Raw genomic sequence first — 27434 nt, 5'->3', positions numbered from 1 at the left:
AAACATCCTTGCGCACACCAGCTACCCACGATGCAGCGCGGCTGCATACAACATAGCCATCTTGTCAAGAGTGACTGAGTGAGGGAGGTAACTGTAGGCGCTGTCGTTTGTTTAAAGCGTGAAATGTAAGAGCGTTTTCTTCCCTCGACAGTAAAGAAAGTGTCGCCACCGAATGAATCTAAGCTGGTGACGGGAGCGCGCACAAAGGACTGCTTTCGGGAAGATGTCTCACATACTTGTTCCGACGTAGGGGGAGTGTGCAGCAGCCAGTTGGCTTGACTTGCTAGCTAGCTCAGTGAGTGGAGGGCTGCAGGCCCTCCTCAGCCTAAAGTAGCTCCTACAGCTGGGCAACACACTCTGCGACAACGGCCGTTTGACAACTGCAGAACCGGGACATTAGCAGGCCGGTCCGGACTGACCGATATCTGTGGATCAATCATCTGACAGGCTGAAAGCTGCATAGCTGGACAAGACGAGGCGAAGTGTGGCGTTGCGTTATGCGCTCATGAACCGCAACAGGAGACCAAGAGAGGAAGAGGGATGGCGGAGATTCATCTCGAGTACATTTAAGTGTGACGCTGAGTAAAATAGATGTGTGGTGTTTAATTATGATCTGAGCTTTTAGGAGTTACAATCAGCTCGTCCCTTTCTGACGGAGGATAAACATACCCATACGGGACTCGGAATCAGGCTTTCAATATGTCGAGAATGCCGGCCAAGAAAAAGAGCTGTTTTCAGATCACAAGTGTGACTCAGGCCCAGGTGGCGGCTATAGGTGCCGCCGACGACACGGAGAGTCTGGACGACCCAGATGAGTCACGGACTGAAGATGTGTCGTCTGAAATAGGCCTGTACGACATGTCACGGGGTGAGTACGAGCCTGCGTGCGACGGAAGTTCATCCGAAGAAGCGCTGAATAATGTTGGAGAGCCGGAGGCAGTCAGTGTTATGGCACCATCACACATACCTCAGCCCAGTCAGTTGTCTGCGCTGTCAAGCAATCCTATTGTGGAGTTTCGAAAATTTGGAGTGTCAGGCTCCATTCAAGGGGGTCAGCAGCCGCCGGGGATTGGCGTTGCACCTGGTTTACCCCTCATCACTCAGTCGGGGGGAATGCTGCAACAGGCTGCTCCAGCAGCCAGCGCTGGCCAAGCCAGTGTGTCAGTAAACACATCCCAACCCCCTGCAGTGACCAGTTCAGCTCCTGCCACCTCCACGGTGAGTTGCACTTCACGGTTCAGGGTCATTAAACTTGATCATGGTACTGGAGAACCCTTTCGAAGAGGCAGGTGGACGTGTACAGAGTTTTATGAGAAAGACTCTGAGAGCTCTGCTGTTAGTAGGACTGTAGATAGCATTAGGCACGCCAGTGCAGCACTGGACCCTGCTGCCGACAGAGACAGTGGGCTGGGGCACACAGGAGGATCTGTGGTCGCGCCAGCAACACAGTCTGGTCAGGGCCTGGGCTCCATGGCAGATACTTCTCTTTCTGCATCCCGCATGCATTCAGTGGAGACAATACCGCAGCAGCAACAACTTCACCTTCAGAACTACAGTGCCTGGCAACAGGGTGTTAGTGAGTCGTCCGCGCAGAGTGCTTTCTCCAACAGCAAACCTGCAGCTGTCCCAGCTCAGCCAGCAGTGGGAGGTCTCCAGCCCTCTGCTCCCCAGAGCACGTTGCCTGTCGGACAAAATGGCCTGCCTCAATCTGGTGTCCACACACAGAAGTCCCCCATCATGCCTCCTTCAGCCCAGCCCATTGCTTACCCTCCCCAGCATCAGCAGCAGCAGCTTCCTATGGGCCACCACCTAACCAGCCAGTCTCCTGGACTGCTACAGAACCAGACGGAATACTATCAGCAGCACCAGCCCATTTCCATGCAGCCAGGACTTTCCACAGGCCAGTCCCTCCCAGTGTCCGGCCTTTCTGTGGGTCCACAGCCTGTGGGACAAGGACTCGTTTCGGTCTTTCCTCAAGCCTCTGGAGGGGCTTCTGTGCCAAGTCAGGTTGGAGACGTTGCAGCAGCAGGAGGTGGATCTGTACCTACCGGACAGCCAGCCCCGGGCCTCTTGCAGCAGCACACAGGAGGAATGGGAGGTGGCGGAGGCTCCACACTGGTTGGTGGATCCATTTTGCAACAGCAGACTGTGAGTCAGTATGCAGCCGCTGGACAGCCTCAACCCCACGGCCTCCACACTACATCCTCCAGTGTACAAAATGTGCCTGCCATCGCAGTGAGCTCCAGTGTGCCCACCACTGTGCCCACTGCTGTGCCCAGTGCCTCCAGTGCGGCCATGCCAAACGTGACAACCTCCAGTTTGCCTCAGGTTCAGGTACCCCACAGCAAGACTCCAGTGGCTTTTGGGGTGCAGGGCCTCCCAGCAACTGGATATGGACATATGGAGGGTGAAGATGGAGGGAAATCAGAGGGTCTCGTCAACGCGCAGTCTCCTGTTGTGTCTGGGAAGGAACCGGCGAAACCCTTCATGCCTGAGAGCCTGCAGCTCACCACTCCAACTGTCAGTCTATTTGGAATCCACATACCGTTCGACGGAGATGTGGACAGGTAACAGTTTCTAGATCCTAAAATTCTCATCATCACCATGCCTGTGCAACATTATCCATAATGCACACAGTTGCATACAGGCCTAACTGTGTGTATACCAGTGTACATTGGGGATAAGCTTGTTATAGAGGGTATGTTTGGCAATTTGCTGTGATCACAAGAGGCCATAGCAAAGCCAATGTGTGTTTTAGAGTTGGTCATTTAGGTTGTCAGATGAACAAATGGGGTTTTCCCCATAGTTTCAGGGAGGTTTGGAGGGAGGGGAGCATGTAGAAGGATGAGAGAAGTGGCATGCAGGAAGGAAATTTAATGTTTGTTGTTTTTCATTAGGGCCTAAAGAAGTAAGTTGAGTGTAGCACACTTGAGAACAGCCATGGCTTCCACTGCATAGGCAACAACTTATTAAACACACACATGACTCCTGTAATACTGTTTCCTTGTGTACAAGGGTGTGTATTTGTGTTATGTGTCCTTTCCCTCCCACTTAAGCTATCACCCTCTTGGACAGTGCCAGAGGTGATGGCCTTGGCTGCAAACATCAAATATGTGTTGTAGTTGCTACTGTGCATAGAGTTAGCCCAGCTTTCTATTAGCTACTCCCGTGGCACTCTGTTAATGTGCTGCATGCCTGACCTTTTAATAAGTTTGTTCCTGTTCCGGAACAGACTTTCTAGTGCAAATATGAGTGTTTGATTTTGTGTTGCCACATTTATGATATCATGGTTTCCACTCAGAGCCCCATTAGGCTCCCCTCAGGAATGTGTTTACAGATGATTTTAGAGTATTGGCCGAAATAACAGTTATACTACAGATATTATGTTGTAGAGTGGTCCTTCAGGTTGCACAGGCTCAGTGTGTAAAGCCACTTAACAATTTAGGTTTGGTTGGTCTGATGGTACAGAAAAGAAAATCAAAATGGTGATCAGAGACTGATAAAACATAACTCAAAACCAGAGGTTTCCCACCCACTTGAAGAAAAATGTAGTGCCAGTGTTCTGCAGTCTGCATACCCTGTCTGGTATATCTGATATATCTGTAAGACAGTAAATGGAATACCGCTAAGAGATTTCAGTTACTGTATCATATCCGCTTCTTCGTGCCATCTACTACAAGTGAAACTAAGCGCAAAAAGGATACTTTTTGGAAAGGAAGTAAATGACCTATAATAACTCGTGAAAAAGAAGAATGCTTTATGAGTCACATGGACACAAATGCTATATTTTGCCATTTGCAGATGAAAAGAAACCACAATCTGATATACTAAATTAAAAGATTAATCCAACATTTCAATTCTTAAACATCTACAACGATGGCTGCTTTGGTTGTATTTATCTGTATGAATTATTAAATTGACATACACCTTCAGAGGATATCATTATCTCCAATGTTCACTGTGAAAAAACTTCATAAATCCACTTAATTAACAGAGAAAAATAGTTGATCTTTATAATTTCTTAACTTGCCTGATAATCATCACGTTTTTGATGGGGTTTTTTTAGTGTATTGCAGTGATAGTTGTCTGTACATCTACATTGCAAACAGAAACTGCTAATAGCTAATTCTGCATGCTTTCAATGGAGCCAGTTTGCCAAAATCTAAACAAATACAAGCTATAAAAATAGGGCTCAAGCTGTAGCCCACATCCATGGTGACATTTAGACATCAAAGTGTCAGGCTTTGAAAACTTAAGTGTCAAAGTTGCTTCTGACACTGTCATTGATAGATTGTATTTTATTTATTTATTTTTTTTTACAGTCATTGCCACTTGGTCCTGTATTGATCATGTTGGTCAGCAGGTCAAATCAATGGGCCAAAAACAATTAAAAATCCTGTTTGTTTTTTAGAACACAGGCCATCACCTGTCCCTTTCACATTATGCGATATCTTTGCCCGCCCTCCCACCCCAAAACACAGTTTGGAAACCTCTGGTTTAGACTATGGAATACTTGTTCTACTTGTTCAGACAATTTAAATTTATATATTCATATGCTCTTCACATGACCTCTTAGTTACTTTGTAATAACAGGCCAAATTAGTTTAGATGTACGTATATGCCATTTGTGCCATTAAAAACAGGTATGTGACAATGCAACTGACTTTTGAAGTACCTAAGTACTGTTTGTGAGAGGAACCAGCTCCCAGGCTGATAAGAGCAGAAGTCTTTTACGACAGTCAGACCCTATCAGACATTGAGCAGTAGTCTTTCCACTGTGCCTATTCTTCCGATAAGAGACCTGACAGTGGGGTGTGTCGACCAACTGTGCTTGTTGTCACGTCATGGCCCCTTTTTCTTTTGCAACAACGTGGGTGAACTTTAACACACACCCCAGTGTGTTGTAGGCATGCACCCCCCCCACCCCCCACCCCCCACCCCCCTGCAAGAGCTGTGGGCATGCTGGACAAGTCACTGTGAGGCCTAGCTGACTGGTGTGGCTGCTGCTGCTTCATAGTTTTTCCACTGGTGCAGCATCAGTGCGGCCTGTACTTTTTACCTACTACCCCACTGACTGACAGACAAGACGAGACAGTTGTTTATGTACTGATGAGGTGCTGAATGACATTCCTTTTGCAGCAGCAACTGTGGTATGCTCAAAAGAAGTGGAAGAAGCTGCTGAGTGAAACTTGTGCCTCACTTCAGCTGGCATTTAAGTTATGCTCCATACACCCCCACCTCTCCCCCAGCGTTTTTTTGTCTCTTGCTTAATTTCTACATTTCTGCTCTGGTGTTTATTTTGATTCTGACTACTCCACGCACCAAAACCACTTTTCTATTTTCTCCAAAAATGGATTCCTTCAGTAGCTAATATCTATAATCTGTACAACACAGAAAAATATTATGTGCATGCATCCCACACATGCACACAGCTTTGACTGCATGTTAGGGAAGTTTGCAGCCTTTACACAGCTCGCACAACATAGAAGACCTCTCTTGGTCATTTGGTATTGTTTGTCCCTATCTTCCTCCACCCTGTGGTTTCCCCTGCAGGTAATTAAAGTAAAACAGTGGAGATGGAGACCAGAGATTGAAGATGTGGTTCTCATATGATTCGCTCAGCTTAATGTTTCCCAGATGGTTTCCACATCTGAAGGCGTAAAATAACACTGGTTGATTGTCACAATATCTTTGTTGCACCCACAGAGGAGTTGTTTCTATTTTGTGGGATCATTTGCATAGATGTAAATTACATCTGCAGTCTGTGTGTAATTGAACTCATGCTGTGTGGAGGTATGGTTTATTGTCCTCCCAGAATGGGAGCTTATGTAAAATCGTACTCCTTAGGAGGTAGGAGAGGAGAGGGGGGAGGGGTCCTGGCCTGCGAAGTAGTGGAGCAGTTACTGCCACTGTGAATTGAGGGACTGTGTCTGTGTGGGTGCATGAGGGGTGTGTCTTTAAAAAGGGGATGGGTTGACTCTGTGTGCACACAATTATCCATGATGGGGGTAGGGGCCACTCACTGAGGAACTGAGACATTACGTTTGGAGAAATTCACTATAGATGTTAACATCATATTCATTTTTAGTCATGGTGTATGTGTGGGTGTATGTGTGAGAGAGTGACACAGAGAGACAGCATGTACCAAAGGCTTCCCCTCCCCTCTGTGACCCTTTGCTTTACTGCTGTATCCTGTTTTTAGTCAGAGTCCCTGACACTGCTCTCCACCTTCTGTTCATTTAATATTCCTTAGCTCTCTCCCAGCTTCCGCACTGGGGCTCTCTGGTCATATCGTATGACATTTGGTGGGCACATTTTATCCAGAGTGCCTCACGGAGCACTTTCTTTTTTTCTTTTTTTTTTTTTTTTTAACATCTTTGGCCTGAATAGTAATGAACCACTGATGCTGTAATACTTTGCTTTTTGAGCTGGGTATATTCAACAATCGTGTAATAATGAAGTTTCTGCTCCTGCCATGAACTCTTCAACCCACTGACTGTGTATGGTATGTGTTTCTGTGTACACTAGTCAGGTTGTTCATCTTCTGTGACCCCCGGCCTTCTCCCAGCTGTAGCGCTATTTTCAAAAAGAAAGATACAGCATATTTTTGTAGTCTGACCTGCGTTACTAGTCTGTATGTCTGCAGGCTTTGCTTCAGTCATCACCCCCACCCCAGGTCTGGAGGCCCTCCATTGTTCTGAAAAGCAGAAGAGCGTCAAAGTCCAAGGTTTTACTGGCTTGTTTAACTGGGGATGTGCTGTATCGTGTTGAAGATAAGCATGGCTGAGAATTTGCTCTGGAATCTTCGTTTTGGAAAGCCTATACTAAAGTGACTTGAAGGATTAGAAAGACTCACTTTTCAGCTGTGATATAGCTTTTGTTTTGTACTTGTATCTTTTCACCAGATGGCCAGAAACTAATAATTATTTTCATGACATGTTGTAGTATTTATTTAAATTAGTGTCTTCAAATTTCTTCTTTGATCGGTCAGTTAACTAGGGCTGGGCAATTGGCGATTTTAGATCAAGATTGTGATCTATGGAGCTGTCACTGCTTCTGTTGGTTATTTTCACGAAATCATCTACATATCATGGGCAAATTGTTCATTTAGCATGTAGCACGTCTAACTTTGGTATTTTTCAACCTAGACCCTACCCCTCTTGTGTCTTTGACTAATTGGGTCCCATTTAACTTTTTTTTTAATTTGAGTGCGTTGCAGTCTGCAGCAGCACAACAGGGCTTCAACGTAATCCTTGCAGGCAATTGTGCCTTATCAAAGTACACCCACTAAAGTGCTTGTTTTTGCTACGGACAGGCTCAGATTGTTATCAAGTGTCTCACAACATTGTGGAAAGGATCTCTACAGAGACAGACATTTAAAAAAAAAAAAAAAAAATAAGATACTTTTTTTTTTTTTTTTAAACAGAAACCATTGCTATATCACTCTCTTCAAAGCTTCCAGACTCCATATATTAAAAAGAGTTGCTGGTCTACCGCTGCCTCAGTGCACCCCACACACTTTGGTGTTTGGTGCTTTAAATGGTAAATAGAGTCATACAGTAACCTAGAGTGGTAAAATTACTATATTTTGTCAAGGGAGTCTGGTGGCTTTGATGAGAGCGATATAGATATATTTTTGAAAGAGTACTCTACTGATTTACCATTGCATTCCTATAACAGACTCAGAGTCACAATGAACAGTTAAAAAGGTATAAAAATGTATGCAGCAGAATCAAGAGATGTTGTTTTTTTTTTGTTTTTTTTTCTTCATTCCACGTTGTCCTTCCTTGCCAAAACCTGGTGCCTATATTACCCACAATGCTACTCGACCACCGACTGTTTGGTTGGAGATTTGCGCGTGTTATGCTAGTAGTGGCTAATTTAGCCTTGGGCTGCTAGCCTCAACCTGAGATGAGGAGTGGGCTACAGAGGTCTGGTGAACTAATTTAGAAATTAGTTCCCTCACATTTCTAAACTTGTAGTCTGCGAGTGACATCACTTTTTCACATATGCAGTGGAAATCCCCTGTCACACCTGTAAACACACTTTAGCACATTATGGCAATGAAAGTGCATTTTCAGTTAAGTTTCTTTCACTTGCAGTCCTGCTTGCACAGTTTCTCTCTATCCCTCTAGTTTCAGTTTGGGGAAGTTGGCTGAATAACTGCTTTAAATAAATGGTCTTAGTCTTTCTGGTCTTGATATTTTGATCCTACAAACAGTGCTTACTTGTTGCCTGAATGCGTTCTGTACATAATAAAGCAGCTTGTGTTTGATCCGTTTCCTCACCGATAGTTCTTGGAAGTACCCTGGAAGAAGGGACTTTTTGAGGAACTTTGGCCCAGGATAAAAAAGTTGAACGAGGTTCCTGCGGTCATCATGGGGATAAGGTCAATTACTCCACTGGCACTGAAAACCCCTTTGGTGGGAGCCAATGCGTGACGCCTCCTCAGCACCTAAACGCAGAAGTGAAAATCACTTTGTTTTCTATGTACTTTCCTCTTTTGCTCTTTGCCTGCACCCCCCCCCCCCCCCCCTTTTGTGCTCAATGAGTTATCAAGGTTATTAAGAGGTTCAACACCGTGAATCTGAGCCAGGCAGACTGAAGGAAAAACGAAGTGGCCTGCTAGATGTGTGACATCAACCAGCAAGAATGCACCCAAAGGTTATTTTCGCCTGCTGCCAGGTCGTTTGCTTTGGGGCTGTATCGGGCAAAACCTGAGCATGTGCAACCATCGCTTTTGTGTCAGGTTAGCTTATGTGCTGTAGGAGAGAGATGTTTAGAAAAAGATATGGTGGTTTTGCTCATGTGCGTACTATATCTGGTAGGTTACTCCCTTGACTTTCTGTCCTGTGGTCCTCACAAACCATACTCTGGGTTTTTTTCGGGGAGTGCTGAACACTTAGACTAGTTGGTTTACAAAGAGGGGCTTTCATAAATGGATACTGACATGTTACATTTCAGAGTTACAAAGAGAGCCATTGAGAGCCGAGTGTTGGCAACTTGAAAACAGAGAATGATGACTCCTCCAGTTCTTACCTCATTCATGAAGAGGTTGCTGGACTCAAAGTCATCTGACCTTGATGATTTCGGCCGATAGCTGAAGTGTGTGCTTGCCACACGTGTGTGTGTGTTTGTGTGTGTGAAGGTTTTTCTTGCGCTGTTGCCCGCAAAGTAAAATTAAGCAGAGGCATAGGAGGAGTGTTTAGCCATGAGGTAATGTGACAAAGGGAGTTTGTGCCACATATTTCTAGGAAAAGAACCATGGCTGCTTCAATATTCACACACATGCTGTAAATCAACCCCTCATTCCCCTATACTTTTTGTGTGTGCGTGCGTAACTCTGCTTGCGTTGGCTTGCTCCTCTGTGTGCATATGCTCATGTCAGTGTGCATCTATATTTATGTGAATGTGGGAGAGAAACGGTTAGCTTTGAAAGTAACGAGCCTGGAGTAGATTAAATGAGTGTGTGTTCGGGGTTGGTGTGGGGATTTCCTTTCCCCTTTCCGAATATATATCCCTTGGCGTAGAACACTGTGTACTTGAAGCTAAGCACCAGGTATGTTGGAGGTAACGTTAAAGCTAAATTACATAACATGACCGTATGTAAACCAGAAAAGTCAACAAATTTCAGCTTGAATAAACTAGTACTTTCTCAACACAGTTCACAGCGGACAAGTATGTGTTGTAGAGAGATAAGAGCCTTTTCTCCAGTCAAGTTAACTGCATAAGATGAGCGAAGGGGTTTTCTGAAGGGGAATAAAGTTGCGTGAGGAAACATTTATTGGAATCAAACTTAAGTCTGCTTTTACTGTTTGAAACCCTTCCATATCTCTGTCTCTTCTCTCTTTGTCCCCTAAATGTGGTTGGCACAGGAACCCCTCCAAGGCTTTCTATCAGGCCTTCCAGTCTGGCAGCAGATTAAGGGACTCAAAGGCCCACTGTGATAGGTACAGTACTATACTGGATTGGACTGGACAAGAGTGTAACAACATGTGTGCAGTGCAGTGTTCAGTAGCAGAGAGCTTTGCTTTCTCCACGTGCATGGATTGAGTTTGGAAACAAAGCCTGGCAGCAAACGCAGGATTGGCAAATAGACTTCTCAACAACATCCCTCTCTGTAATTTTCTCTCAACATCACACTCTTTCTTTCTGTCACAATATAAATTGTTTGTGTCACTTAAGAATTCTGGTTTGTTTACTGCCTGGGTGTTATTTTCACAAGTCTGGCCATGGTCTCTATTGTCTTATGTAGCAGATTAATTGTTGAGATCTTGGAGTGCAGAGACAAACAACAGCACAGAATCCAATAGGGCAAGCATCGCTGAGCGGTCAGACAGTTAAACAGATTGGAAAAAAATTCTGCAACTAATGATATTTTCATTAGTTAAAATGAGATCCCAAAGGTAATCGGTTCACAATATAAAACCGAGATAGAACGATAAATTGCTCAGGCCGATATTAGCTAATTGCCGATATATTGGTATGGGTGTACAGTATATTTTGCCAATATGTAACAATAAAATGCAATACAGAAATAAACTAGGTTTGAGGTAATTTAGAAATAGTGTCCTCGTTGCAGGGTTGTGTATCTAATGATGATTATGTTATTTGGAAGTGAAAACAAAGCACACACGCAAAATATCCTTTCTAATTGTCCATTGCATTGAAGAACTTTAGGCCCATTAAGTACGTAGGAGATTATCAAAGCTGCAGCAGGAAGTCCAATAACCATTTTGAACCGGCATGTTGGGTAATGATTTTACCATTCACGTGGATTTTCACTTCCCAGTAAGTAATCTGGTAAAACTGTTCGTTTACAACCTGTCTGACCATGTAGCTTGCAATATTAGACTCCATTATCGCCTCAATGTCAGGAGATCTCAGAAGGCTATTTGTTCAGTAAAATGTTTTCATTCTTTACAGAAAATGACCTTTTATAATAAGACTGTTGATGGCAAAAAAGTCTTCCAACATCCTCAACTTGTTGCTTTCACCTTTCAAGTGAGTGAAAGAGGCTGAAGAGTGTGCACAGCATGCTATCTGTAATACACGTTTTAAAAGACAGCCTGAGTGCGGCCTGGTTTCTAGTGCAACACCCTCTCCACTGTCACTGTTTCTGTCTAATGACTTCTATTCACAGTTACATTTCAAATTCATCAAGCTATTCAAATGATAAATGACACCGTCGTATGTGGACACTGAAACTGTTAACCCTGTCACTGTAGAGCGAGAAGAGTGCCTTCAACATTTTTATGATGCCTTTTACAAAAATGAAAAAGGGAAGCACATGAAACCATATCTGTAGTGACAGGAAATGAAACTGTTTTTAGAGAAATATACAGCTGACACACCATCACCAGCCAACGTGTACACACACACACACACACACACACACACACACACACACACACACACACACACACACACACACACACAATTATTTCAGCCCTTTTGCTGCCTCAGCCACCTTGGTTTATAGATGCAAAAGGTAAATCAACATTGTAATGTCATTATCTAAACTAAGATGTCGTGTGTAGTGTTATTACTGGTAGACTCAATACCGGTTTTACTTAAATTCCATTTCCATGTTTTCCTTTCTCGGTTTGCCCAAATGTTATGAGCCCCATGCCTCACTTTTTGTTTTTTGTTTTTTTTGTTTGAGTGGTGCTGTTGTGGATACACTGTTCTGCTAAGGGCTGCTTTTGTTTCCATGGAAGCAAAAATAACCAAGTCCTTGTTTGAGACCCTGTGTTTGGTAGCTCTTGCCGTTGGCTTTTAGTATTGACCCATAATCAGTCAGATGAAGTCAAGTCAAGAGTGCTGTGAAAGTGAGAACGTGCTAAAATATACATAAAATGTTGGCATGTCAAGACACTGACTTTAAATTTCCTATGGGTCCTTTTTCACCATAATGTAGTTATTTAAGTTCCTATATGGAAATTATGTCAGACCACATGGTCAGTTATATAATAGCACCTCTCCTGCAACGTAGAGGAAATGACATGTATGTTTGTGAAACAAACATGCATTTAATGTACTCATGTTTGTTTACAGAGAAATATTTTTGTCTCATCTAAACTTACACTTCCCTAAGGTATTTTACTGCTGCAACTTTACTGTAATATGTATAAAACCTCATGAGCTACACAGTGGAACTATGTAAGATGGTGACTGTTTTGTCAAATTAAAGTATGGGTATCCTTGTGGCTCACTTGGCACATGCAGCACAGGCAGAAGACCTTTCCTAGTATGTCATCCTCTTCTGTCTTTCCTTTTTTTTTCTTTTCCCACCTCATCAGTTTTGGCTTTGTGTTTTTTCTGAAAAAGAAAATCTTACAGTATAAAAAACGTTGCCTATTCAACAGCAATTCAGTAGCAAAATGTTCATATATGTGTTGCTATTAAGTTTAGGGATTCATGATTGCCAGCGAGAGAATCCTAGTAAATTGGGTGATCCCCTAACTTTTCTGCTGATGTGTTTTTATGAATTTAGCTCAAAGCACAGCTGTTCCTAAGTACAGCCTCAAAGAGCTGCTAGCTTGGCTGTAGACTCAGTCTTGTTTAAAAATATATGCAAAATTACTCAATTCCAAATTTTTATGTTCAAACACTACCAGATGTGATCCACAGATTGACAGTTTTTCAGTGACTAGCTAAATGGTGTGATTTTTTTTTTTTTTTTTTTGTTTACTACATAAGCCAAGAAACATTTTAATAGATGATTTAAATTATGTTTATTTAAGTCTAAAAACAGTAGAAACCCCATTCAGGTTTTTCTGTACGTAATTTTGCTTTAGTTTGCCATCATCATTTCCATCCCCAATTTCATCACTTGCTTCATTGTAGATTGTCTGGGGTCAAAAATTTCAACTTCAAAAAACGTATTTTCTATTGCTCACTCTGTAATTACACCCGAGTCGTACCATTTTTAAATCGATTTGACGTATGCTTGCTTGTTCCTTCAGCCACATGCACAGCTGTGTGATACAGAAACAGTGGAAGTTGTAAGATCATGGATAAAATTAAAGTAAAAATACGCACATCTGATCGCAGGAGCACGGTAGCCCCTAACAGAAAATTTTGGGGTGCACACATTAAATCGACCTGCAACGTAATTTTTCACATTTTCCCCATTTTAACTGTATTACTGATAAATGCTTTGGTAATAAATAAAGAAAGTACAATGTGTTTAATTTTATTTCACGGTCACAGTTTAATTGAATGGTGCTAAGTTATTCAGTGTCATGTGATTACAGTGCAAAAACCAAAGCAAAACAAATGCATTAAATGTTAACATGAGGTAAGTCATCAGTGGTCACTTTAATATCATCAGATGACTGAATGGTAGCTTCCTTACTGCGAAATACTACTGGAAGTGGCGATGCCGTTTCATTTGTTTCTGTCTCGGCATATTTTATGTTTTAAGCTGCTGTTGTGCTTCTTGAAGGTGTCATGTTTAAACTGCAGTGGCAGTTGCCTCAGCACACTTGTTTTCCCCGCATGTTGTGGACTACATCTAGTGCAGTAGATATAGTTCATGGTGGTGGTGTTTTTGCTAAATCCAAGCCCTGTATAGTAAACTCCCTCAGCCTCTGGTATCACCATGGCTGACATTTAAGAGGATCTGTGTGATGCCACAAACGCGAGACACACGAATGTAGATGACGTTACCCACGCAGTTGACTCCTCTCGCACATATTGGCCAACTCGACCCAACAATTTGCACAAATACTTGCACTGTGTCCTGTTCTTCCGCATTACATACTTGGATAGAATAATAATGTCTATATTAATAAAGACCAGAATGTACGCCTTCAAATTAGAGGTATTTGTGGGTTTAGGCTAGATTGACTTTTGCACCTGTTGTCCTTGGGCATATGATCAGGCCTTGCCTCTTCAGCTCTGAACATGTCTTATCATGTCTTAGACAGAGTTAAATAGATTACTGCTCTTAAATATGCCGGCAGTTCTGCCAGAGGTAAGGAATGACAACTATTATATGTTCAGATGAATTATTCACCCACTTGCTCCACTTGCCCAAGTGTAAACTTTTCTGCCTCTAATGGACTTTTTATTGACATTCCCATTTTACAGCTAACAATGTATTGGACACACCAAACTCTACCCGGAGTTTGTAAACATCAGTCCTGTTAATGTAGATGGTGAAGTTTACAGAGACATTAGTTGCATAATCACTGGCAGAGTAAAATCAAACCCTCGTTAGCATTCTGTTTCAGCCCAGCCCAGTCCAGCCCATAGTCCTCTGAGGCTTGACCTTACTAACATCAGTAGTTACAATATATACTGTTTGTTTGTAACTCTGAAATAATAGGAGAGGATATGGGTAAATCGATGTCAGTATCATTGTAAATGCACAGACTATGAGTCACAAATATATATTATAATTTGAAAACACAACCTACAAATGGATTCAAACTCCAAAAACTCTTCATGATCCACAAATTTTAAAAACTATCTACAAATAGATTTGTGCAGTTGATGCAGACTACCAAATATGTACAGCCTGCTAACCTTGACAACCCAGCTGTATTGTAACTGTAACATCATTATTAGCTAGACTCCTTACATGCTTGCTAATAACTATTTTTAAGGTGGGTGGTAATGACACGGTTGTGCTGGCAAATATGTGCGCAGCTCTGCAGCGACATACAATTTTAAATAGGCCTAGTAAAATAAATAAATGTGGCGGTGATCGCTGATATCGTGGCAGGCTACCACAAGTGAATCAGTGTATGGGAAACACTGGTCTTTGCATTTACAATGATATTAACATTTACCTGATATCCTATCCTCTATTTTTCCAGCATTACAAAGCAAACAGTATATATTGTAACTACTGACTCGGTAAGGTCTCTCCCCGGAGGACTATGGGCTGGGCTGAAACAGAATGCTAACGAGGGTCATGAAGAGTTTTTGTGGATTTTGAATATTTGTAGAACAATTTTTTAATATTTGTGGATCATGAAGAGTCTTTGGATTTTAAAATCTGTTTATGGCTGTTGTTTTGTGTTTACAAATTGTAATATACAGTGGGGAGAACAAGTATTTGATACACTGCTGATTTTGCAGGTTTTCCTACTTACAAAGCATGTAGAAGTCTGTAATTTTTATCATAGGTACACTTCAACTGTGAGAGACGGAATCTAAAACAAAAATCCAGAAAATCACATTTTATGATTTTTAAATAATTTGCATTTTATTGCATGTAAGTATTTGATCACCTACCAACCAGTAAGAATTCCGGCTCTCACAGACCTGTTAGTTCTTCTTTAAGAAGCCCTCCTGTTCTCCACTCATTACCTGTATTAACTGCACCTGTTTGAACTCGTTACCTATATAAACAACACCTGTCCACACACTCAAAGTCCAACCGCTCCACAATGATCAAGACCAGAGAGCTGTGTAAGGACATCAGGGATAAAATTGTAGACCTGCACAAGGCTGGGATGGGCTACAGGACAATAGGCAAGCAGCTTGGTGAGAAGGCAACAACTGTTGGCGCAATTATTAGAAAATGGAAGAAGTTCAAGATGACGGTCAATCTCCCTCGGTCTGGGGCTCCATGCAAGATCTCACCTAGTGGGGCATCCGTGATCATGAGGAAGGTGAGGGATCAGCTCAGAACTACACGGCAGGACCTGGTTAATAACCTGAAGAGAGCTGGGACCACAGTCTCAAAGAAAACCATTAGTAACACACTACGCCGTCATGGATTAAAATCCTGCAGCGCACGCAAGGTCCCCCTGCTCAAGCCAGCGCATGTCCAGGCCCGTCTGAAGTTTGCCAATGACCATTTGGATGATGCAGAGGAGGAATGGGAGAAGGTCATGTGGTCTGATGAGACAAAAATAGAGCTTTATGGTCTAAACTCCACTCGCTGTGTTTGGAGGAAGAAGGAGGATGAGTACAACCCCAAGAACACCATCCCAACCGTGAAGCATGGAGGTGGAAATAACATTCTTTGGGGATGCTTTTCTGCAAAGGGGACAGGACGACTGCACCGTATTGAGGGGAGGAGGGATGGGGCCATGTATCGCGAGATCTTGGCCAACAACCTCCTTCCCTCAGTAAGAGCATTGAAGATGGGTCGTGGCTGGGTCTTCCAGCATGACAACGACCCGAAACACACAGCCAGGGCAACTAATGATTGGTTCCGTAAGAAGCATCTCAAGTACCTGGAGTGGCCTAGCCAGTCTCCAGACCTGAACCCAGTAGAAAATCTTTGGAGGAGCTGAAAGTCCGCAATGCCCAGCGACAGCCCCAAAACCTGAAGGATCTGGAGACGGTCTGTATGGAGGAGTGGGCCAAAATCCCTGCTGCAGTGTGTGCAAACCTGGTCAAGAACTACAGGAAACGTATGATCTCTGTAATTGCAAACAAATGTTTCTGTACCAAATATTAAGTTCTGCTTTTCTGATGTATCAAGTACTAATGTCATGCAATAAAATGCAAATTATTTAAAAATCATACAATGCGATTTTCTGGATTTTTGTTTTAGATTCCGTATCTCACAGTTGAAGTGTACCTATGATAAAAATTACAGACCTCTATGTTCTTTGTAAGTAGGAAAACCTGCAAAATCAGCAGTGTATCAAATACTTGTTCTCCCCACTGTATTTGTGACTCACAGTCTGTGCATTTACAATGATACTGACATTGATTTACCCCCATAAGAGGAGGCTTTACCATCCGTTCACCATGTTTTGTAATGAAGTCAGGCGACCAAACAGGTTTTTGGCTTTGACATGAGATCTAGAGGCTTGAACAAGATTATCTGTGTCAGGAGTGGTACTTTAACAAGGCATGCTCTCTCTTGAGCAACAAAATACAACTCACTCATGTTGTGGTTTCCAACATTTTCCACCCAGTGCCAGTATTTCTTGGAACTTCTTCTTGGTGCACCAGATGGTATCCTAATATACTTTTCACTTGATTGTTATTCCTGCTTGCTTCAGTGTAACTGGTGCATTTGCAGCTGACGTAAATAGTAACCCCCCAACCATTATGACTTAACAAAACCACCTTGCCCACTTTGACTTTAGGAAGCAGAACTACAGTTGCTCATCTTTCTCATCATCTAAAGTACTGGCTCGGGGCACTGTGAAAATCTGTAAAATCACTTGGAGAAGTATTATTACATTGTTGATGTTTTCGAGTCTCCATAGTTACAGACCCATCACTAGCCTGTCACATGTCCCAGTGACGGTACATATGAGTGTTTTGAAGTTTCCTCTCCTTTTATTCCCTGATTTGTTTTCAATAGTGTCAGATCATTGCATTGTTTCCTCCACTGAAGCCAGCTGGAGGAAAACCACGAGAGAAAAATGCTTCATACCCACTTTTTAAATGGCAGGAAGGTAATTCAGTGTTCGATAACAAAAGAGCTGAAATGATTAGTTGAGTGGTCGACTGGCAGAAAATTAAGTAGCAACATTTTTATAAATCAGTAACTGTTATAGTAAATAAAACATCTTTGGATTTTACAAAATTTGACAGGATTGCGTTCTGGGGAATCATAGTGGGCATTTTCACTGTTCATATAAGGTTTGAGCCCAAACTTCCCATCCCAGATGTACATTCTTCTACGAAATCGCAGCTTTGGTCTGTTTCTCCTATAAAAGAGGGAGCGTCTGCCCTTTGTCGTCAACATCTAGAAATACTCATCAGTGAATCCTCTTAGAACTTGTGTCTCCAGAACAGCTGCCTTTTACAACATCTTAACCACTGCGCTCATTCTTAATTTTTCCCATCTGTCTCATCTGTCCTGGTTTACTTTGTTTGTCTTTCCGAGTGAAATCATTAGTGAAATCATGTAAAGCAGACAGTTGTCACTGAATGTCCCCCACATCTGAATGTGGATCATTGGCAGGACACTCCCTCTTGATGCTCAGCCAAACTGTGTAGACCATGACAACAGTTTAAATAACTTAATAAAAAAAATTGTGCATTCTCTTGATAGTTCTTAGCACAATTTCACCCAAAGTTACAAAATATAAAATATCTACACAGATTAATTTAAACTATGTAGTAATTGTTTGGAATCATCAATCATCTTTATTTTTTTTTAAAGTTGAAATATGTGCATCGTCACACAGCTGTGTCTGTACAGAAGTGTATGCCTTCTATTTACCATAATGTAACCCCCCCCCCCCCCCCCCCCCCCCCCCCCCCCCCCGCCCCCCAACAGTTTGGGAAAGAGGTTAGAAGTGTGAACAGGTTTGAAGATTTCAGTAGGCTAATATTGGGCTACAAAATGTGATTCGTTTATGGTAGAGCATGTTTTGTCTCTACTGTCTGAAGCCACTAGTGAAGCAACAAGGGTGTAGCCCAGAGAGTCCATTCAGGGCCTGTACTTTATTGAGTGAGAGATTCCTCTGGGCACAGGACTATTGAAAACTCCTGTTAGGGAGGAAAACTATAGGAGAGCCTGTGTGTTACGCCTCGTCTAAATGAAACACAGGGTCAGGGAGTTTTCTGGTTATGTAACTACTCGTGTGGGGTCACATAATGTGGTCTATAGGGGACAGAAGGAGATACTAATGAGTGGTCACTAACAGCGGAATTGTGCAGTCTTGTTTGTAATTTATTCCTCGAAGTGATGAAGTGTGTGTGTGTGTGTGTCTGTCTAGGAAGAGTGACACTGTGTTAGTGAACAGATGTCTGCGCTGTTCATTGTGTGGTGTACTTGCATGTAACTCATGTAAGCCATTGTCATATCTGACATAGATCAAAGGCAGTGTCGTAGGGCAGGGAATACGAGTGACAGTGTTTCATAGCAGCGGAGGTATGGGAAACATTCCTGCCTGCTGATAACAATCTACTGAGTGCTTCCGCTGGCGTCACACATAAATTGGATGGGGTTGAGGAACAGAACATCGTGTTCTCAGGGGGAGTCTATAGTCAATCTGAGGTCTGGTATTGGTCTTCTTTAAAACAAGGTGATGCTTTTCTATCACCCTTGCAGGCATAAACATACATTCATGATGAAGCCCAACCGATACAGAATTATTTAGGTCTGTTAATCAATAGGTAGATCAATATTTGAAAGTTTAAAAATCCTACTACTTGTATATCGGCTTATATATATTATCAGAAATTTTGATGAGGATGGTGACACTTTCTGAATGACCTTAAACATATTTGGCATTTTTGCATAGCAATATATTATTACACAGCAATTTTTTGCACAGCAATTTCTTATATATACCAATATGGATGTATCTGTACTAAGGTCATATCACCTAAAATCTTTAGCCATTTTTTAACTGCAAACTAATGACATTTACATTAACCTCACGCTAATGTTAGAAAGCAAATGTGCCAAACTAAGATGAGGATCATAGAACACAACTAGGGCTGAACGATTAATTGCATTAGCGGTATTATCGCAATATTAAAAAAAACAAGATTTTCTAACCGCAAAGGCTGCGATTACACTCTGGTCCCATTACATGCAAGAGTAAACCAGTCTGCAGAGGAAGCATCAAATTCGCCGTACCTTGACTTGTTGTTGTACAATGGCCTTAAGCTTGACAGAAGCTGACACTACAGAAACTTAAGTGTCACACAGGGAATGAAATTAGCACCCGCTACCCACGGGTAAATTGGCGGTGTTGGTGGTTAAAATCGTTGGACCATCCACCACTCTGGCAGACAGGAAAAATGCTTAACAGAAAGACACGTGTAGTAAGGCAAGCGTATTGTGGCGATCGGCGCCTGTGTCACACACACAGCCACCAGTCAGCTGAGGAAATATCTGTGAAACGGCGTTTTAAACCAAACTTAGAAGTCCGAAAGAGGCCCAGTCTGTCCTGAGTTACAGCCGGTGCGCTGCTTACTAGCATCGGAGGCTGTGGGGGTGGGGGACTCGGGTGTTGTTGAAGAATTACTATACTACTATAAAAAATATTTTTATTTAAATTAATACATTTAATTTTTGTGTGGTTGAACTGTTGATTTATCTGTGTTATCGAACTACCCATTTATTTCTGAATGGATTTATTAAATAAGTTAACTGTAATAATGGCACGAGTAGGCCCCCATAGTCACCCCTGAATACAGTAGGTCAACAGTTGCTGCTGTTACTAGTCACTATGAAGCGGGCAGAGCAGAGATGTCAGAGGTGTCTGCCCGCCTCCTGTCACGCCCTCTGACTTCTCCACCCGCGGGTTCATGTTTCATTATTCTAAATGTGGTCACGGTTAACCCACTGAAACGCCTCCGGTGCGATCCCGCGGCCCCTTTTCCGCTACTACCGATGTAGATACAGCAGCAGTCAGCGCCATGCCGTGCACGTTTTCCTACAAACCACCGTGCTGCCCCGGGGACCCGACCCAGCACACGACCTGCCAGCCGCTGCTCTCCTGTCGGACACGCCGCAGGTAACAGGAGGCGGCCGGATCCATGCCGAGTTCTGTCTGCCTGCAGACAGTTAAAGCGAAAGCTACCAGGCGTTGTTATAACTTATAAAGCAAAGTACATTTGAAAAACGATATAATCTTCTTTATCTGTTTCATCAATGATGATTAATGACATGAATAGTAATGTTTATTTTTTGTTTTATTAGACTCAGTAGTAGTAGCATTTCCTTGATGGGACAGGTCTGACGTTTAGGCCCACAAGGTTTCTTTAATAGTCTCTCAATATTTATGAAGGCGATCTCTCGATTTGTTGTTCTTTACTGATGTGTTTTTCAGCATTTTAGTTGTACTAAAATGTTGTTCTAAAATTAGGTTTTTCACTACGGAAAAAATGTTGAGTGGCAAATTCACTTAAGTGAAAGCATGTCCACCACAAAGCATGTGCTGATAACTCAGTGGATCTCAGAATACCTGTTGCAGTGTCTGGAAATACAACTCATTTGTAATGGATTTAAAGGATTTGGACAAAAGAAATGGGCTCATCATTTCTGCACATGGTCGGAGAGTATATGTGGGTATTAATCCCAGTATTTTATATACATGTTTCTACCCATTGGGATTGCTGGCAGCCATTGGAGACATTACCACACCTACACTGAATATGGCAGTTTCACAAATTGATGCATTTGCACTAACTCTAACCTGCTGTGTCATCTGCTGCCGAGCTGCTCTAATTTCTCCTGTAACCTCAGTGACCTGACCTACATTAGAGTTATAACATACATGGTATGACAAAGACTGATGACAAGTTATTTTACATGACATTTCTTAAAGGTTAAGGTGGTTGGTTAGATTAATTGCGCACCAGCGTCTTGTCTTTTTTTCCCAGGTTTGGCTTTTTTATTTCATTAATTATGTGTTTCCAGTTAAGATTGTTGTTCATTTGATAAGAAGAAAATGGTGCTGAGAGTAGAAAGTTGTCTGTGCAGAAGATTTAGAATCCTGAAACCTACTAGTTGAATTCTGACCAGACTTTATCTGTCTTGTCTTTTTCACAGGGCCTCGGGAACCAATGTTGCTGCCATTGATAATAAAATTGAACAGGCAATGGTGAGTAATGTATTTACTATTGACTATTTCTTCCAAGTAAGGTTTTCTCACTTTTTATTTTAAAATGTATGATGTAGGTATTGCGGCACATGGAAGTACAATGGCATCAGAGACCAAAATCTATACACACATACACCACTGTGTTCTTGTGGTCATCTGGTTTGAACTTTCTTCTTTATATGCTTAGTAGTCCATCCAGCTCTTGTGCCTGTCTTGACTTATTTTCTTCTTTTTAAGAACCATTGGGTCTTTATATTTCTGTTTATCTTTGCCTTTAAGCTTGAATGCACCCTTAATACAAAGATAATGAATACATGAACAAAAATAGCCATTAGCCTTGAACCTCATTGTGAGGTCCTGCTGCACGATAAATCAGTGCAAGTCTGCTGTTAGGTCCTATATGTTGTTCACCCAGTGGCACAATACATGTCATGCTCTTATCTCCTGCAGGACCTGGTGAAAAGCCATCTGATGTATGCAGTGCGTGAGGAGGTGGAGGTTTTGAAGGAGCAGATCAAGGAGCTGTATGAGAGGAACTCTGTGCTGGAGAGGGAGAATGCCGTGTTGAAATCTCTGGCCAACAGCGAGCAGCTGTCTCAGCTCTCCACCCAGTCGGCCACTAGCTCTGGCACCACACCTCCCCAGCTAGGACCAAGCCAGCCTCAGCAACAGGCCCAGTCTGCGCTTCAAGTTCAGCCTCAGCCGCAGTCACAGCCCCAGCTCCAGCACCACCCCATACCCCAGCAGCTCCAGACTCAGCCTCAGCTCGATCCTGGCCAACAACAACAGCTGCAGCCCAACGTCACCTCCGCTTGAAGTGCATCTGCCCTGCTTCACATAGGGCAGAAAAAAAGAAGAGCACCTTCTCCTTATTACAATTAGTGTATGTGAAATTAAAAAGAAGAAAAAAAAAATGTTTGTCTTCTTAGCCACCAGCTTGACCACAAAGTACAATGCGTGTGTGTGTGTGTGTGTGTGTGTGTGTGTGTGTGTGTGTCTGTCTGGGTGAGTAAGCAAGCGTGACTGTGAAATGTGAGCATGTATGCATCTGTACTGTGGGCCTTTCCAGTGTTAATGCAATCATCGAGAGAGAGAGACAGAGAAAGTGTATGTAGAGACAGAATGTCAGGGAAGGTCGTGGGTGCTGTTTTTCATCTGCTCTGTGGTTGACTGCTATGTCTGAGCTTGTGGACAAGATGTCTTTTCTTGGACCAGGCCCGAGCCTGACCGGCCTGCGACCTGACCTGAAACTTGCTCAGACCATGGGTGTGGAAGGGGGGGGGTCACCACACATAAGGGACAAATGGAGTGATTGTGAAAAGAGGCCGATTATTTTTTTAAATGACATAATTGAGTGGGTAAAGGGTTATTTTTAGCCTTGCTGTTTCATGTTGTAAAGTAAGAAGTGGGAGAGAGTCTGTCTTTGTCGGAGCGCAACACTGCTGCCGTTACTTTTACATCAAGTCCAACCCTTGCATCGGTCTTTTGAGTTCTACTGTTAAGTGTTTTATTTATTACAGGGCTGCTATTTTCATAAATGAACAATTTCATGAAACTTCTTTAACAGTAGCCCAGTGACTCGTTTCCTCATTTCTTCTACAGTGTTTCAGCAGATTGGCCATACTGCTCTGGGGCAACGCTTTATATTTAATTGTTAAAACAAATGTAGGCAAACAAAGAAATTGACAAATGTTTAACACTAACTCAAATTTTGCTCTGCAAATGCCAATTTATAGCTCAATAGAAGGTCCAGTATGAATGTACATTTTTGTATAGTATTAAGAGCCTTGATAGGTGACTCTTCACCTGTTGACATCAAATCTTAACGTGAGCCTGCAGAAGGTTGATGAAGATTCAATTCTGCTGGTAGTTTTATCTAAAAGTGAATTAGTATTGCCATGTCCCCCCTCCTTCATGTTTTTCTTCCCAATGTTTGAGGGGGCCAGGGGGGGGAAAGCTGTGAAATCATTCAACCTACTTTGTAACCAAAGATGCAAAGCTGTGTAAATTCATTATTTCTAAATGCACACATTTCTTTTTTTTTACTTCCTCCTTCACAAAACTATTTTGTTGCTGTTCGGCATGTTCTGCATGATCTGTAATCTTCAAACCACTTTCTTACCTCATTTTTATTCAGCACTCTTATTGTAAGATAGTCTGTGAACAGTGTAAATGGGGAAAAATGATGCAGAGCAGAGAGTCATGTGGAGAGCAAAATAACCTAGCGTCACTGACACTAGTCAGAGAAAAAAAATGAAGTGAGCCATGTTTTGTTCCTTTAAATGGTGTTTGAATTTCATATGCCAATAGTTTTGTTACATTGCAAATTTTAATGTATTTAAATAAAAGCAATATTCAGATTCCAAAATGTGTTTCTTTTGTTCCAAAGTTCCAGGAACATGTTTACTAGTACATAAACATTTCCTAGTGTTAAGAACATTATGAATCTTTTTAGATGTGCCCACGTCGGGAGGCTCAAATTGCTGGCTCGTCAACCATTTATAAGCCCAACATCCACACCAGGATACAAAGTTACAAATGCAAAGAACATGTAAGTGGACTTTCTAGATAACTAAAGATATTTGCATTAAAACATTAACAGAGGTGACTGGTTTATGTTTAACAGCCAGATGGCAGTGTTTGCTCACCAGAAGATTTTCAGCATCTGTGCTACAAATTAATCTGAAGCTATATCAAATCTTTAAAGAGAAACTTCTTTATTTGAGGAAACATTACAAAACAATTCTCAAATGTCAAAAAGGGGGTACTGAGAACATACGTGCCACCCTGGCAAATACATAGCAGTCCTCTGTGAAAACAAATACTTCCAAGCTGTCCTCATTACAGTGTCAACGGTTCGGGGGGGGGGGGCCTCTTTCCTTCCGTGTATGACATTCACAATACAAACACCCCATCACAATGAAATGGACAAAGAATTGAGACTTATTTTAAACAAACTCTTCCATTGACACTTGAGTTCTCACAGTTTGTCCCACGGTTCCCCTTCCTCCCATTAGTAAAGTCAGTCAGTGGGTCAGCACGTCCCATTCATCAGAAAGGTGAGGTTCACTGCGTGGGTCTTAACAGGACAAAAGGGGATTACTCGTCACTGGTCTTCTTGCTGGCTAACCCACAGTAACAAATCGGCTGCCTTTACTGCTGTGTGATGTGGTGGCACGCCGATCTTTTAGGATGCGAAATCGCTCATTCAAGGTCATCGACGTTTGCTGAGGAAATAAAAGAACACCAGAATCACCTTAATGCACTGTTATTGAGCAATATTTTTGAGACAGACAATGTGGGGATACAAACACCTGCATTTAAAATGTTCCTGTGTCTTAACCATGCAGAAATCGCAGCATGCTCTCACCGGTTTCCCAACACTATTGATGTCAAATTGCAGAGGCACTCCTTTTGGTATTTTCTTCTCCACTGTTTCCACCTTAACGGGAGCAGAGCTGGCAACTGTGGGATGCAGGGTCCAAGCAGTGGGAGGCCTACAAAGAAGTCACACTGTATGTCACTTTTATCTGGAAGTGTCTTGTATGTGATGTTTAGTGTGAAGGTCATAACCAACATGCATATTTACAAATTTGTTTATGTATGCAATATAACACACCACTATTTCAGTAACTATGAATAAAGAAATATGCTTAAGTAGATGATCTCCTAAAGGATATCTAATACCAGTGCGGAAAGATTCTGCAGGGTTTAGGATATTTACTCAGGCTGAGTCCTGGCTGTGGGGTTGTCAATTGAAACGGTCAAGATTCCACTGCTGGTTGTAGATGTGCGCCACCTGGTGGACAAACAGAAACATTGTCTTGTATCACACAAGAACAACAGAACCGGACCGTAATATGGCAAACAATGGTCTTCTTTCCCCTCCAAATGATTCATATCCTCAGTGCGATTTCCTCTCACACACACACACACACTCACACACTAAGGCAATTAGGTATTTTTTTTTTTTTTTTTTAAATGTATAAAAATACTCACTGGCGAGTTCGGACTGGAGAAATTTCAGGATTTGGCTTGTGCACCTGGGCCTGCACCTGAGAATAAACACAGTGGTGTGTTGACATGTGGATTTAGTCCAGAGATAGATTTCAAAGTACAAATATGCCAAGATAAACTGGTTATACTACATAACCTCACAGAAAAGCCATGACACATTCAGGTAAATCTACAAATACAGGATGTTTAACAACTCTCAACGCCACACATAACCATTATGTACCTTGAGTCCTCTGCGAAAAAGAAATGTGGCCTGGCGTGCTTCCCTCTGAGTATGCTGGACAGACGGCAGTGGTCTGCAGGACCAACACAACAACAACAGTATTGAAATACCGCGGTGTATTCGGTGCAGGTCTAGCAAAGTGTACAGTGTGTGTTCCTGTATACACAGTTAACCACATAAAAGAATCAAATTTAGATTCATCTTTATTCCTTTACACCAGTTTAGAATCAAACTACTTTTTAGATTACATCTCTTTAAGTCTTTCTTACACCACTCCCACAATTCCCCTTGTATTCAGAGAGAACTACATGAGCACAAGTGCACCATAGTACTGTACACAAGTTGTTAGATGGTGTTCTCACCGTCGCTGCAGCTGAAACGGTCTCCTGACAGATGTCGCGTTCTGGCCCCTCTGTGGATCGAGCTGCCTGTACAGCCGCCTCTGTACCTCTGGCTTCCTATACTGGGCTTCAGGGCGCTGAATGAAGGGCTTTGTTTTCTGTCTCGTTTTCTGAAAGTGGATGTGCAGATAAGTACAGTATAACCAAAGGCCGTACTTTTGAAACAGGACTGCTTCAACAAATGGAGAGTAAGAGATGACATGGTTAGCTCATTGTACTGTGTGACAGTAAACAAAACATCCATTCAAATTAGAATAAATAAATATACTGAATGTATGAATTACTCTCTGGAATTAAGTGAGATGCAGCTGATACAAAAACATGAAAGTAACGGGTGACAGAAGAAAACAGTCGCTTCATTGTTAAATTCTTAAAAAGGATAGGTAAGCTCAGTGACACCTAATCAATCTAATCAGCTTGGTCAAATCTGCACAATTTCAGTGTGTAATAGTGGTTGACCAATACGGAATTTTCAATGGCCGATGCCAGTATTCAGAGAGCAGGGCGGCTGATGGCCGATATCAAAACAAAGAAAAGTCATGTATAATCCCATTATTCCAAGCAGAGTACAACCTAATATACAGTACATGGTTATCTTGGCCAGTTAAGTGTTGTCTTAGATGGAATTTTTTTTATTAATTATTGAAATAGAAAAATACATTGGGTTACGCTGTAGTTTTCAATACATGATTGTTGTTTGTGTTTAAAGGAGAGTGGGGTACAGTTTGTCAGAAGTGATGTCATTCAACTGCATTATTTTCTACAGTATAACAATATTTTTTTAACACTAGCCAGTAATGGTTTTAGATTAGATCTGCTGTCATTTAGGATGGGAGAAACATTTAATACAGACAATGGTGACTGAGGACATTTAGGGCAACAAATAGGGCTGAACAAATAACCAAACCTTTGTCAAAATCGCAATATGACCTACTATCCAACGAAGGTTAAAATCAAGGGCAACTGGACTTGGTTGAAGATACTGGAAGACGTTTCGTCCCTCATCCAAAAGACTTCTTCAGTTCTGACTGACTGGCAGGGAAACTCAGCTATTTAACCTCAGTGGGGTCGTTGGCCCGGGTCATCGATACCGCTGGTTCGTTAGTGTTCCTTGTTGCTGTGACGACAGTCGTTACAGTCGTTAAGACTACCTGTGGCCAAGACTGAACGACCATCGTTGGTATCTTCACCTGAGGCCAATAGGTTACGTTTGTTGAGTTTCCTGGGAAGTGATGAAAGGACAGCATTGTAAGTGGGGGATAAGTGGTGGCGTAGACCCCCTCCCCTGTTCAATGACGG

At 42.3% G+C, this 27434-nt stretch overlaps 2 protein-coding genes across 3 annotated transcripts in view; one reads left to right on the top strand and one right to left on the bottom strand.

Moving 5' to 3' along the window:
* The first annotated feature begins 34 nt into the window (after positions 1-34).
* LOC123972810 (TSC22 domain family protein 2-like) lies at positions 35-23862 on the top strand. Of its 2 annotated transcripts, XM_046052498.1 has the most exons (3): positions 44-2567; positions 21443-21494; positions 21945-23862. In XM_046052498.1, exons 1-3 carry the CDS (start codon positions 700-702, stop codon positions 22308-22310), a joined length of 2286 nt encoding a protein of 761 aa, XP_045908454.1. In that variant the 5' UTR covers positions 44-699; the 3' UTR covers positions 22311-23862. The 2 variants fall into 2 exon arrangements, with proteins under 2 accessions (XP_045908455.1, XP_045908454.1); XM_046052499.1 differs by lacking the exons at positions 21443-21494; positions 21945-23862 and adding an exon at positions 9876-13201 and having other exon boundaries at positions 35-2567.
* Positions 23863-24194: 332 nt separating this feature from the next.
* Positions 24195-27434, bottom strand: part of LOC123972812 (UAP56-interacting factor-like) — a 21502-nt gene continuing 18262 nt past the window's right edge. The window contains exons 4-9 of the mRNA XM_046052504.1: positions 26097-26245; positions 25735-25807; positions 25494-25549; positions 25219-25293; positions 24865-24991; positions 24195-24721 (exon numbers count right to left, since the gene is read on the bottom strand). Coding sequence (XP_045908460.1) covers positions 24620-24721; positions 24865-24991; positions 25219-25293; positions 25494-25549; positions 25735-25807; positions 26097-26245 — 582 coding nt within the window. The 3' untranslated portion in view covers positions 24195-24619. The remainder of the gene's footprint in view (positions 24722-24864; positions 24992-25218; positions 25294-25493; positions 25550-25734; positions 25808-26096; positions 26246-27434) is intronic.

The sequence above is a fragment of the Micropterus dolomieu genome, linkage group LG06 (genome assembly GCF_021292245.1).
Source record: "Micropterus dolomieu isolate WLL.071019.BEF.003 ecotype Adirondacks linkage group LG06, ASM2129224v1, whole genome shotgun sequence".
Taxonomy (NCBI): domain Eukaryota; kingdom Metazoa; phylum Chordata; class Actinopteri; order Centrarchiformes; family Centrarchidae; genus Micropterus; species Micropterus dolomieu.
The sequence above is the reverse complement of the archived record's forward strand: the minus strand, read 5'-3'. Positions and strand labels throughout refer to the sequence as shown.

Coding starts and splice junctions, on each gene's coding strand:
- LOC123972810 (XM_046052498.1), top strand. CDS start 700: ATGTCGAGAATGCCGGCCAAGAAAAAGAGCTGTTTTCAGATCACAAGT. Junction 2,568..21,442: donor TTCGACGGAGATGTGGACAG/GTAACAGTTTCT, acceptor TCTTTTTCACAG/GGCCTCGGGAACCAATGTTG. Junction 21,495..21,944: donor ATAAAATTGAACAGGCAATG/GTGAGTAATGTA, acceptor TATCTCCTGCAG/GACCTGGTGAAAAGCCATCT.